At 38.6% G+C, this 12,171-nt stretch overlaps 1 protein-coding gene across 13 annotated transcripts in view; it reads right to left on the minus strand.

The window, feature by feature from the left end:
- The window catches only part of LAMA2 (laminin subunit alpha 2), a 477,311-nt gene that overhangs the window by 55,281 nt on the left and 409,859 nt on the right, over positions 1-12,171 (minus strand). For all 13 annotated transcript variants that reach the window (XM_039528773.1, XM_039528772.1, XM_039528762.1 and 10 more), the window contains 4 exons: positions 9,163-9,279; positions 5,510-5,692; positions 3,192-3,346; positions 289-432 (listed from right to left, as the gene is read on the minus strand). In XM_039528773.1, the coding sequence (XP_039384707.1) occupies positions 289-432; positions 3,192-3,346; positions 5,510-5,692; positions 9,163-9,279 (599 nt within the window). The remainder of the gene's footprint in view (positions 1-288; positions 433-3,191; positions 3,347-5,509; positions 5,693-9,162; positions 9,280-12,171) is intronic.

The raw sequence follows: 12,171 nt of genomic DNA on the forward strand, positions 1-12,171 counted from the left end.
TTTCTAAAAACTTACATTAATATAAAAGGCAATATTTTTTGCTTCTTCTATGAGAAACAGAAGTGAGCTGTAGCTCACGAAAGCTCATGCTTAAATAAATTTGTTAGTCTTTAAGGTGCCACAAGTACTCCTGTTTTTTTTAGTAACTAACTAGTGAACCAGTAAAACTCCCAGGCTCTATGCTGTTTCTCTGAAGCCTCTGGGAAGGAACATTCTCCTCTTTTTTGTATGTCAGTGATCCAGTTTGATTGAGAAACTCTGACAAGGGAAAACTGAAACCACACTTACAAATCTGGCACTTCCAAGATAAAAAAGAAGGTTGTCGGCTACTGCTGTCTTCACATTGACAATGACAGTGTTGTAGCTTCCTTTCTTTATTTCCGGTCTGTACGTGCGAATGCAGTCACCTCCAGAAGCCACAGAGACTTTGATCTTCAAAGAAAACATAGCAGAGAGAACCCGAGTTGCAGCTCATTATTCCAGAGAAAACTTATGGGGCTTCAGAATAACTGCAATCAGATTGTGCTTTTGTTTCATTTCTGTGTCACACGTATTACTGAGGAGTAGGCATTGGTGCTTGCCACTCAGTATCTGGAACACTGAAATGTGATTTCCTTGTTTGGGAGGATGGATTGTGATCAAGGGCAGTGGGAGTTTTACCTGGCATTCAGACATGACATCAGAAGGAAATTTATTTTACATTAAGAATTACTACAGTAGATAATGGGGAAGCTGTGGTAGTTCAGGTGGTGGAGATATTAAAAAGTTGGCTAGATAAAAGAATAGAGACACCATCTTGACTTGTATGGCTGCTCTATTTAATAAATAATAAATAGTAATAAATAGTAATAATACCTAGCTTTTATATAGTACTTTTCATCAGTTGATCTCAAAGCACTTTCTACCAATAACTGGCTTCATAACTGCATAGTTCTGAAGTAGCCTCCAACTGAGACATTCTTCACCACTATTATATTCCAGGATTCCTTGTTTTATATTAAGATTAGATTCCTTTTCCTGTCAGATGTTGCTAGTTCCATTTTAATGGATCCTTGTTACGTTTTAAATATCATAATCTATTAGTGACGATCATAAGTTCCTTTGACATTGACTGTAATATTAATAACCATGATCAACTCATGGGGTATTAAGGTGAATGGCATACACACTAAAGAAAAAATTCCACAGTAATTATGTGGATCATTTAATGGCTTCTGGATTCTTGGTACCAAAAGCAAGCAAACAAACATTGTTATTTGCTTTCTCCAAGTCAAATGTCTTTTCTGGGTACAGAAATGAATTAAAGCCCTGATCCTGAAAATCACTGCAGAACCTGCATAAATTTAAACATGTGAGTTGTCTCAGTGAGGTCATTGTTACTACATATGTGCTTAAAGTTATGTAGGTTCTGAAGTTACTCGCTGGATTGGGGCCTACTTAGAATTCAGGTTTGGTGAACTGAGGGAAGCCAGTACCTCACTAAGGGCAGCAGAGAGGAGTGGATAGGGTCTGTATGTGTCATGTGTGAGATATGTTTTGGGGGGCACTAAAAGTTTTGTTGCGTTCATGGATCATTTAGTTTTAATCAACTGATATTTGTATTCTATATTTGTCTCAGGAGTGTACGCTTATAATAGGGTCCTATTGCAGCCTCCAGACAGTTTTAAAATACTAATTTATAAAATGTAACTATTCTGAAATATATCATGCTACATTCACAAAGGTGTAGGAGCCTGCATGATTGCAACCATTTATGTGTTTTATGAGAGCTTTTTATGAACCTGAAAAAAAAAACATTGAAAGGATAAAAGATCAAGGACGGTAAAAGAACATGGTTTACTGGTTAGCAAAGACAATCTCGAGATCCAGACTCATTTCTGGCCCTTCAGACATAGTGCTATGTGAATTTGGGCAAGTCATTTAATTTCACTCCATGTTAGCTTTTCCATCCATAGAATAAGGATAACAATAGTGAACAGAAATGCTGAGAGCAGGGGCGGCTCCAGGCACCAGCACGCCAAGCGCATGCTTGGGGCGGCAAGCCACGGGGGGCGCTCTGCCGGTCGCCGCGAGGGTGGCAGGCAGGTTGCCTTCGGGGGCATGCCTGCGGAGGGTCCGCTGGTCCTGCGGCTTTGGTGCACCTCCCGCAGGCTGCTGCCGAATTCGCAGGACCGGGGACCTCCCGCAGGCAAGCCGCCAAAGGCAGCCTGCCAGCCGTGCTTTGGGCGGCAAAATGCCTAGAGCCGTCCCTGGCTGAGAGGCCAACTACTTTGAAGTCCTTGGATGAAATATGTTATGTAGGGGAAAAGGATGATGATGAAGAAGAACCTGCCCTTCTGTCTTACCTATATTTCTATGAGAATACAAAATGCACTTTATCAGATGGAGCAGACATGTCATTATTGTGCTCCATTATTGTGCATACATTCCTTTCAGCCATTTGTGCTCCAGTATGTTGGTTTTGTTTGAATTATACAGGAGCTTAACTGAATGTTCATCTCTTAGGATTTTCTTTAAGTTTTCTTGATTATTGCAGGTCAGAAGCCAAATAAGTTTATCGTCACTAGTTGATCCCTGAGTTTAAAAAATATAATTACATGGGAGATACAGACTTGGGACTCAGTAACCAGGTAAGGAAATATGCTCGTAACCCAAGCACAAGAGCCTATTCAATTGTTACCAGGAGAAGTAAATATCAAGAAAAGGAGAAAGCACGTGCACTCTACATTTTCAGTTAGCTTGAGATGGTCCAACCAGGGGCCAAAGAGCAGCCAAATTACATGTTTCATAAGTAATGGAACTCCTACAAAATTAGGTTTTAAATACCTATACCCATGCTGAGACAGAAAACATCTTTTTGGTATTGTTTCAGTATTAATTTGTGCACAACTATCGAATGAGGGGTATTTTCTCCTCCGTGAGCCCTCCCTGTACCCTTATCCAAGTTCCCCCCCCACAATTGTCCCATAGTACTAACATTTCTATAGGTATTCCTCATGCAACAGGGCTGTGTTGTAAATGAGGAGCAAACCAGAGGGAAAAATCAGACATCAGGTATCCTGGGTTCTGTCTGCCTAGATATTTATACTGCAGTCTTTGCCATAGGTATTTTGGACTGGGATGGCTTCTTTTGCTGGATGAAAGGATACAAATTACCCACAAGATAGAGTTACTGAAAAAGAAGTGCTTACAGAATTGGCCTGTTTCCGGGCTTGGTTTATCAGTTCTTTTATCTGAGAGATGTTTTTCCCCAAATTATCCTGAAGTTCTTTGATTGGTTTGAGTTTATCCAGTAGCCGATCTGCTTCTTTTTCTAGGGTTTTTACAGTGGCATCTGCATCAGCAACTTCATATGAAAAAAAAAAAGCAGAAGTTTAGAAGGGAGAGTCTGATAGAGTGGACACAAACACCAATAGCAAAATCCAAGAAAATTCTTACAGAAAATTCAGCTTCCTGAGACAACCAGGGGGATAATGATTTTAGGAATGTTTTTAGACTGATTTTAAAATTGCAATGTGAAAAAATGGTAGAGGTATGGATCAGTAGTTATGTCTGAGGTTGGTACTGGTAGAAAAAACCGTGGTACAATACAGCTCCACGTTCAGAGTTTACCTTTCTTCTTTACTCCTGCTTTAATGAAACATGTTGGATTAAAAAAGCAATTCATTAGTTATTTGCACAAAATTTAGAGAATTAATTTTTAACTTAGTTATATGGTCACAACTAGGAAAAATTTGATCCTGATCACAAGTTTCAGATTATCCCATGTGCAATAATAATTGTGATTAAAAATATTATACAGAATATTAGCCACTGCATATATTTTCCCATCTCTCAGATGAACTCCATTAGTTCACATAAGGATCTCCTCTCCTCTCCCTCTTTTCTTGAGTTCTAGAATGACTGAAATTCCCTCCCACATACAGCTATCCAATAGTCCCACAGCTTTCTCAATCTCCCTCAACCTCTAGAAGATCTGTAGAGTAAAACATCTGACTTGCATGGCAGCTAGTGTCCAGGAAGGAGAGTCTGTGTGGCTGATATAGTAGGGGGGCAAACCAGTAATAGGAAGGCAGCCTCAAAAAGTTTGGATAAGGTCCAAACAGATATCCAAATTTTGGATGTTTATCCAAACTGAACAATAAAGCTATATAAGGTTCACCTCGCAGTAGGCACAAGACACCAGGTTCTTGAGAAAAAACGAGAGCTCCTATGTTAATCTCTTTCTCCTCACTTTGAGATAAGGCATATTTCTTATGGTACCTCCTGTGAGAATAATTTAAATCTTTAGTTCCATTGTTGCAGCATTTAAACAAGTAAATGTTCTAATGCAGCACCAAAATGTGGCACTATGCAAAAGCTTTTGCAGTAGGCAATGAGGCAGCAGATACTGAAAAATAGCAATACACACACACACTCATGCATTATATATAGTATATATCTGATGCCTTATTGCCTAGGCAATGCCTATATAAACACACATACACACTTACTGATTTCTGTAGGCAAGGTATAGAGATGAGAGAGAAACAAAAGAAAATATTGCAATATAACACTTTAAAAGGGTGCAAAACACAAAAGCCAAGTACTTACAGGACAGGATTTCTTTGGAGAAACTCATTACCCACTACTCACCCCACAGCCAGAAATACACAACTAGAACTTAGTTATCAAACTTGGGCAGATTTACTGTCATTTAAACAGGATAAACGGGTGCCTAACTGCCAATCTGATCACTCATCCATGTGACCTAATTTAGGTTTCCAACTTTAAGTGACAGATCTTTTTGTCTTTTTGTTGAGTCAACATGTTTCTGAACACAACAAATGATATTATATCTAGGATTTATTGAACTATACAGCATGCTGCAATTTAAATTGTTGAACTTTTTCCACTAAACACAAAAGGTCTTCCAGTGAAAATTCTAACACAATCATCACTATATGATAGCAGGAGTCACTTCAATGCTAAAATACATGTAAACAACCTCACTGGAAGTCCCTTTTAATTATTATGCCTCAGAACTGCCTTTATGCTCTATAAAGAAGACAATGATCAATACAAAAGGTGTCATTAAGTGTATGCCTAATAGAACTCATTAGCTGATTAACCTAGCACAGGGGTGGACAGGGAAGCTTTGATGAATCTAGAGGTGGAATCTCCAATCAATGATAGCTTCTTCGATTCTTCTCCTGCCTCCATCCATTTAAGGAATAGTTTTTGGAGGAAATATATCCACTATGTGTTCATTCTGCTGATGCTAGACTTTCTTCCTATGTTACCAGCAGCAATCCTTTAGATTCAAAGGCTTTTCCATCTTTAAGGCCTGTATAATAATATGGAGGCTATACAAAAAGATTCCTATTACAGCAGTGTACTCTAGTAAGATCATGTACTGAATTGTAACAAAAACTATATTGATGAGCTATAACTCACATCATGGCAGCAGGGAAAGCTCTTTCTTTTGGGAGATGAGGAGAAAAGCATAAAAAATAAATAAAGATCTTACTGTTCTTGGTGGAATCTTTCACAACAGCATTTGTTTTGGCCAAATCATCTGCTAATTTGCTGTAGTTGTTCTTTAAGCCAAGGAGGTTCTGGTTGAGGTCTTTAATCCTAGCCAGTACATCATTTGCAGTGGTGTTGGCTTGTCCAGCTTTATCTTTAGCTGCTTGCACTTTTGCAGCTGTATCTGTGGGCAAGAAAAGATCAAAATGTCAGAGCAATCATGCATACAGATGGCAGAATCAGACCCTCTGTCTTTCTTGACCTGACACTTGCATCTTTAAAAACAAAAACAAAAAACCAGAACACCCAGCCCTGTTTAAATGTAGAGAATGAAATATCTTCTTAGCCAGATTAATTTTTCTATGGATCCTTTCCCTGTGCTAGGAATATTTGATTAACCTTGAGAATGAAAGTGATGATCTTTAGAACCCATGGTATGAGGGAGCACTTTGATGTGTTGGTGAAGACAGTACGGAATATTAATCTACATGATCCACATAACTCAGCTGCTGCTCTGTAGTTTATGGTTACTTTGAAGTACAGCTGAGTGAAATATTTGTGGTAATAATATTTCTCATCAAAATGTGGCTCCTGACAAATTACCTGAACTTCTGTGAAATTGAGCATTTTTTTCCTTTTGCAACAAAGTTTTGAGTAAGATGATTTTCAGTGCTAGGTGTGAAAATGCTGTGGAAGCTATTAGATATTGTTGATTGGGAAAGGGGAGCGGCTCAGTGGCTATGGCACTAAACTGAGGCTCAGGAGATCAGAGTTCAATCTCCTGTTCCACCACAGACTTCCTGTTTGACCTTAGGCAAGTCACTTAGGCTGCACTCTGGGAGGAATTCTGCTTCTTGAGGAAGGATACTGCCCAGAGCACCCTCTGAGTGGGCTGGTTCTGAAAAGCCAACTTTGCTTTGGAAATACAATTGAACTCTTTAACACTAGTATTATTAATAATATTTTACAGGCAAAAGAGTGGGATCTGATTATTTCTTTCCCTATTTTTCCCCAAGGTGTTTGAATGTATTCCTTCTGACCTTCCTTGTGTGATATCTACCTTAGAATAATATAAATTCAGGCCACCGTGTTGCTTTAATTTGACATTTATTCACTGCATACCTTGTACTTACTTTTCAGCACACTTATAAAATACACCCATTCCTAAGCATATGGTCCTTTTCCTAAAGTGAACTGCCCTCTTACTTTGATTCCTGCTGAGATTTTTTTTTTTTTGGTCAAGCCTGAAGTATTAGTTCAGGCCATTCTGTTTTGTTGACTCTTTGATGAGTCAGGGATATGACTAGAGCTGTTTGCTTTTCCTTGTTAATTCCCTGTTTGATAACCAACTTACTACATTTTCCTATCTTTGACATTTATTTGCTACAGATTTTAGTCTTTGTTTGAATCATATTTACAAAGCACGCCATTCGTGCACATGTGTCCTTGTCCCAAGAGCAAGCACGCTCTAACTCTAATCTACATTGCCATTGATTGCATACTTCATATTTCTTATGCTTTCTTTGTGTTTAGTATTCTGAGTCCTAAGGGCGACGGCCTTCTGAGGTCCATTCTGCTTGATTGAGACATCTATCTGCACACAGGCACACCAGTAGCTGTTGCAGTAGCATCACAAAATTAACTAAAGTGCGCATGACATAGCACAAAATCTCTTGAATGAAAGATTTCAAGGATCTGGGTGAATAAAATAGAGTATCTACAGTTACGTGAAATCTGGAAGATGCAAAAATGCGTGAAATGAATTGGTGAAAAATTTTGCATGGAGCTTTGTGTGCAGTCCGTACTTCGAGAACACCTCAAAATGGATAGATTATAACTTTTCTTTGGTGCACATTTCCAGGGCATTTTTTCAGTTCATAACAACAATGAGCAGTTCTTTAGAGAGAGCAGGCATAGCAAACTACATTCTGAAATAGATGATAGAGATTTTTTGTTTACCATAAACAAGCATTCAGTTTATGTGTCCACTATAATGAAGTTATAATGTATTTCTCTGTCCCTTACTAGCATCACAAAAGGTATCAAATATATGGAGCTCTTGCATATTAATGAGTATGAAAGACTCTTTGCTATTAGTTATAAAGAACCGTAAGTTGCATAGCACTTTATGATAATAGAATAAAGCCTGTCCTGGTCCTGAGGAACTTATAGTCTAAATAAGAGAGCCCAGCAAGTAATGACAGAAGACAAGTGTCTGAGGAGATGTGGGGAATGGAGGACAGATACAACAAATAAGGATCACACAGTTTTGTTTCTGAAGTTGTTGGGTTTAGTTCTGATTTTTATCAGTGTTGTGTTTTACTCTTCCTATTATTTAATATTATTTTTCTTCCTTGTTCAGATTGGGAGAAGAAGGTCAAGCATGACAGTAGGAGCAGGTGACATAGCAGCAGAACTCAGTGGTGGACAGATAATGAAGGAGGTGAATTTTAAGGAAGGAAAGTGAGGACAGATGGCACACTGGATCAGGAAGGCAGTTCCAGGGACAGGGTCAACATGCAAGAAGTCATAGAGGCCTCAGTGTGAGAAAAAAGAGAGGGCACCAAGGTACAGTATAGGATGTGAAATGGGATGTTGAAGGAAAAAAAGAAACAGGGCAGAGCAAGAACAAAGTTGAGAGCCACTGAGATGCTGAGGATGACACTCTTATGCTATTTTAATAATAATTACTAGAGCAATCATTCATTAAGAGCTTGTCTACATTGGGAAATGATTGTGAAATAAGTTAAGGTGTGAATTAAAAGTGCAAAAGCAATTCCACACTAGCTCTCTGTGGACATTCTTATTCTGCACTAAAAATGCCTTTGTACAGTTTAGCTTAATCCATGAACTCTTCAAGTGGAATAAGTGTCTATATGGGGACCTAGTGCAGAATACTTATTCCACAATAGTTATTCTGAGCTATTTCCCCATGTAGACAAGTCCTAAGGTAACAGAGCAATAGTTCGTTAGTGTGGGTATATATTCTATTTCTGCACATATCAATGTTTATATATAAAGAAGTGCTGGGCCATTAGTGTAGGACACACAATCATTTATTTAATTCACAAATGACAGTGCTGGGAAAACGATATACGATTTACAGAAACTACCATGATTCACTGTTGACTGAGCAGTATTCTAAAGTATAGATGGACCAAAATGACTCGCTCATTTGGGTCTCTCTAGATACAGACTATCTGGAGTCCTTTGGGCAATTTGAGATAGTTATTTATCCCAGGTCTCTTTGAACTGTTTGTTGATGCCATCATCTTTGTTCTTACCATTCTGGGAAGCACTGTTCCAACAAGAGGTACTATCAGGATGGACTCACAGCTTCTGAAAAAGACTGATTGGCTAACAGTACACCATCACTCCTTTCCAGAAGTTCTATCTTCCAGAAGTGGGCCATCTGAGAATGACAAAAACATGGCAGCCCCTAAAAGTCCAAAATGCAAATGAACCCCAAGCATTTGTGTTCAGTTCAGTTTCCCTCTCACACACAGCGTACATTCATTGTGAAAGGGGCACTGTGGCTGAGAGAGCAGCCAATGGATGGAGTGTATGTAGACAAAGAATAACACCTATACACATTTTTTAAAAGATGTAAGATGACACAGTGAAGCACAGTGCTTCAGCACTTTTTGTACTTACCGTTAGGAATGGCTGCCAGCTTTCCAAAGGTGTCATTCAAAGCTCTCAGGAGATCAGAATTCTTTTCATCAGCATTTTTCAACCTGTTCTGCATACTATTCAAGTTATCCCCATTTTCTGCAGAGAGTACACATACGAAAAAGCTTTAACTCATTGTTTTCACTGTGCTGTGTTTATGTAACACAGACAGACCCTGGTCATCAGCAAACAGCCTCAAACCCAGGGCCTCTGAAGCTTAGTGTATGAGCCTCTACTGCATGAGCTAAAAGCCATCTGGCTCTTAGCTAAGCTTGCAGCAGACTCATCAATCTGTAACTGGCCTAGGTGCCATTAGATAGGGACAGAGTGCCGCACCAAGCAGGCACAGGTTACATTTACACATTCATTTGGTATGTATGGTAATAAAACAGACCATGAACTACCCATTTGTCATCAATATACATATATTTAATTAATTTACTAAGTTACTGCAATGAACATATGTAACACACAGTTCCAGGGTTTACTAATGTTATCTTCTGTATTTTAAAGGCACCTAATTCCTTTGTATCCAAGTGCTTGATTTCCTTAGACTACTGATACTTGGTGCTTATAGAAGGATTTTATTAAGGCTCTCAAAGCACTTTTATGTACACAATGCTCCTGTAAGGTATGTATACAAAATAAGGCAGACAGTGGCTAAGTGATTTATCCAAGGCCACCCAGTGAGTCAATGGCAAACCGGGCAAAGAACCCAAGGAGCCAAACTACCAGACCTGTGCTACATTGAAGGTGGGCTACATTAAACTCTTCTATGGTAACCTCACAAGTTCTTCTTCAGGTGTTTGCCCTGGGCCAGTGGTTCATCCATTTTGTGTGACAAAACAATACAATCAGGGTAGTGTACTATCACCATTAGCATGCCTATTTCCCAGTTCTTGCTGGACTTTCTCAAAGTAAGGCAACAGCTGCTGATACAATGTCCAGAGAAAGGGCATGAAACCATATTAGCGGCATCATGATCAATATTAGGAGGCTACATCAAGAAAAAGTTATAATGAAATACGCAGATTGATTTTGGGGGGGGAAACTTTTTTGTAGATAAAAGCATATATCAAAATTTGTTTAAACTGAAAAACTAGTACAAATCAGAGGAACAGTAATGTGATAATCAGTACATGAAGGATGAAACTGACATTATCCTTCACAGATAAGTCGATATTTTTCACAAACTGTTTTGCATAACAATGATATTTTTGCTGGAACCACATGCTACATAAAAATGATTTTTCAGACTCTGCAGAGAGAGGCTCCAACTGAGGTTATTTAGAAATCTTTATTTCAAAAAGTCCAGAGTAGAGTCTGGGAAAGAAAATGCTAGTTAAGTCTGAAAACACATACTGGGGGGGGGGAGGACATTTTTAATCACTTATTCCCATTGTTATGGAGCTCTTTGCAGCTGAGGAACAGAAAGGTGGGAATTTCTTGGCTCCAATGCACTCCCTGAATCAGAATAACTGATTGAACTGATTGCAGAAGACGTAGAATAATTTGTAGAAAAGGGGATGGGATATAAACTCTAACTGTGACCTTCAAAAGTGTAGAAGTTTAGTGAAATTAAACACATTAGTACTTTGAAAACTTATCCAAACAGATGCCTGTGGTGCCTACCAGGCTAGATCAAAGTCACCTTTCTGGTCCCCTGATTATAGGCTGACTAAGGGTCAAAAATGCTCCCAGTGTGAGTTAAATTATCGGAGAGACTTGAAACATTGGTGGCACAGACTGAAAAATCTCATACAGCCCTACCTAAGGTTCAACATCAAATTAAATAGTTTTGATGTAATGTCCACTTTACCAAACTATTAGAAGAATGACTGTGTGAGCAATTTGACTCTATTATCTATGCAAAGAGTGTCGCAGTTGCGTCTGTCTTACATTGACCTGAAACAATTATTATTAATATTGTTTGTATTACAGTGACACATAGTGGCTTGGAACAGGTTGGGATCCCTCTGTTTGAGCTGCTATACAGAACAGTATAGTAAGACAAGAGGATTTAAAGAACTTTGTTAACTACTTCTAATTTTCTCAGTGACTATTACAAAGATATTTTTTTAAAAAAGAAAGCATATTTGCTTTTCTCAGGACTGATGGGTATTAATTTTTCTGGATGTGGCTTGAGAGAAACCAGTCAATAGATTATAAAGGATTAAAATCTCTCAAAGATGGATGTGTACAGATAGGAAGACAAATTGTTATTTTTTTAAAATAAAATCTAAGAAAACTATACATTACCTATAAAACTAAGATATGCATTTTTGTAGATTATGAAAAGGCTTGAAGATTTTTTGTAACTCTCAAAACTAGCTAATCACTTACTATCAGTGAATCGAATGATTTTGTGTGTCAAAAAATTCTTATTTTCCTGATTTCTTAATTAACTGGCCAAGTGTACAGTATTCATTTGGATACTGAATATCTTTGGCTAGATGATATACTCTGTGCTTGAATCCCATGCGCTCTAATGGCTGCACAATAGCTGTCTCTTTGATTGATTGACCAATTATTGTAATGAATGACCAGATATGTATTCAGATTTTTTATTCCTTTCCAGGTGATTTATTTGAACAGTATTAACATTGGCCTTATAAAGTGAGGCTCTTTTTTTAGTAGCCTGCACTTTTTAAAATGCTTTTTAAAAGCTGTATTTTAAAAAAAATGGGAAGAAAAGAGAGCAAAAGAGCACACACATCCGCACAACCTCTGGGACAGGCAGTGCAACAAAGGGCAGAAAGAGAGAAACAGTCACAGGTGGGAAAGGAAGGGGGCTGAGGGACAGCAGCCACTGGAGCATGAGCAGTCATCCTGATGGAGGATGAAAAAGGAAGGGATTAGGAGCCAGCCTCGAACTGGGTGTAGATGGGGAGCTAGTCCAAGCAAATCTGTGGCTCCCTAAAAACACATTTAACTACCCAGGTAGGGCCTGATCCTGCCAAGTGCAGATCACCTTCAACTTACTGAGAGTTG

The sequence above is a fragment of the Mauremys reevesii genome, linkage group 3, assembly GCF_016161935.1.
Source record: "Mauremys reevesii isolate NIE-2019 linkage group 3, ASM1616193v1, whole genome shotgun sequence".
NCBI classification, from domain to species: Eukaryota; Metazoa; Chordata; order Testudines; family Geoemydidae; genus Mauremys; species Mauremys reevesii.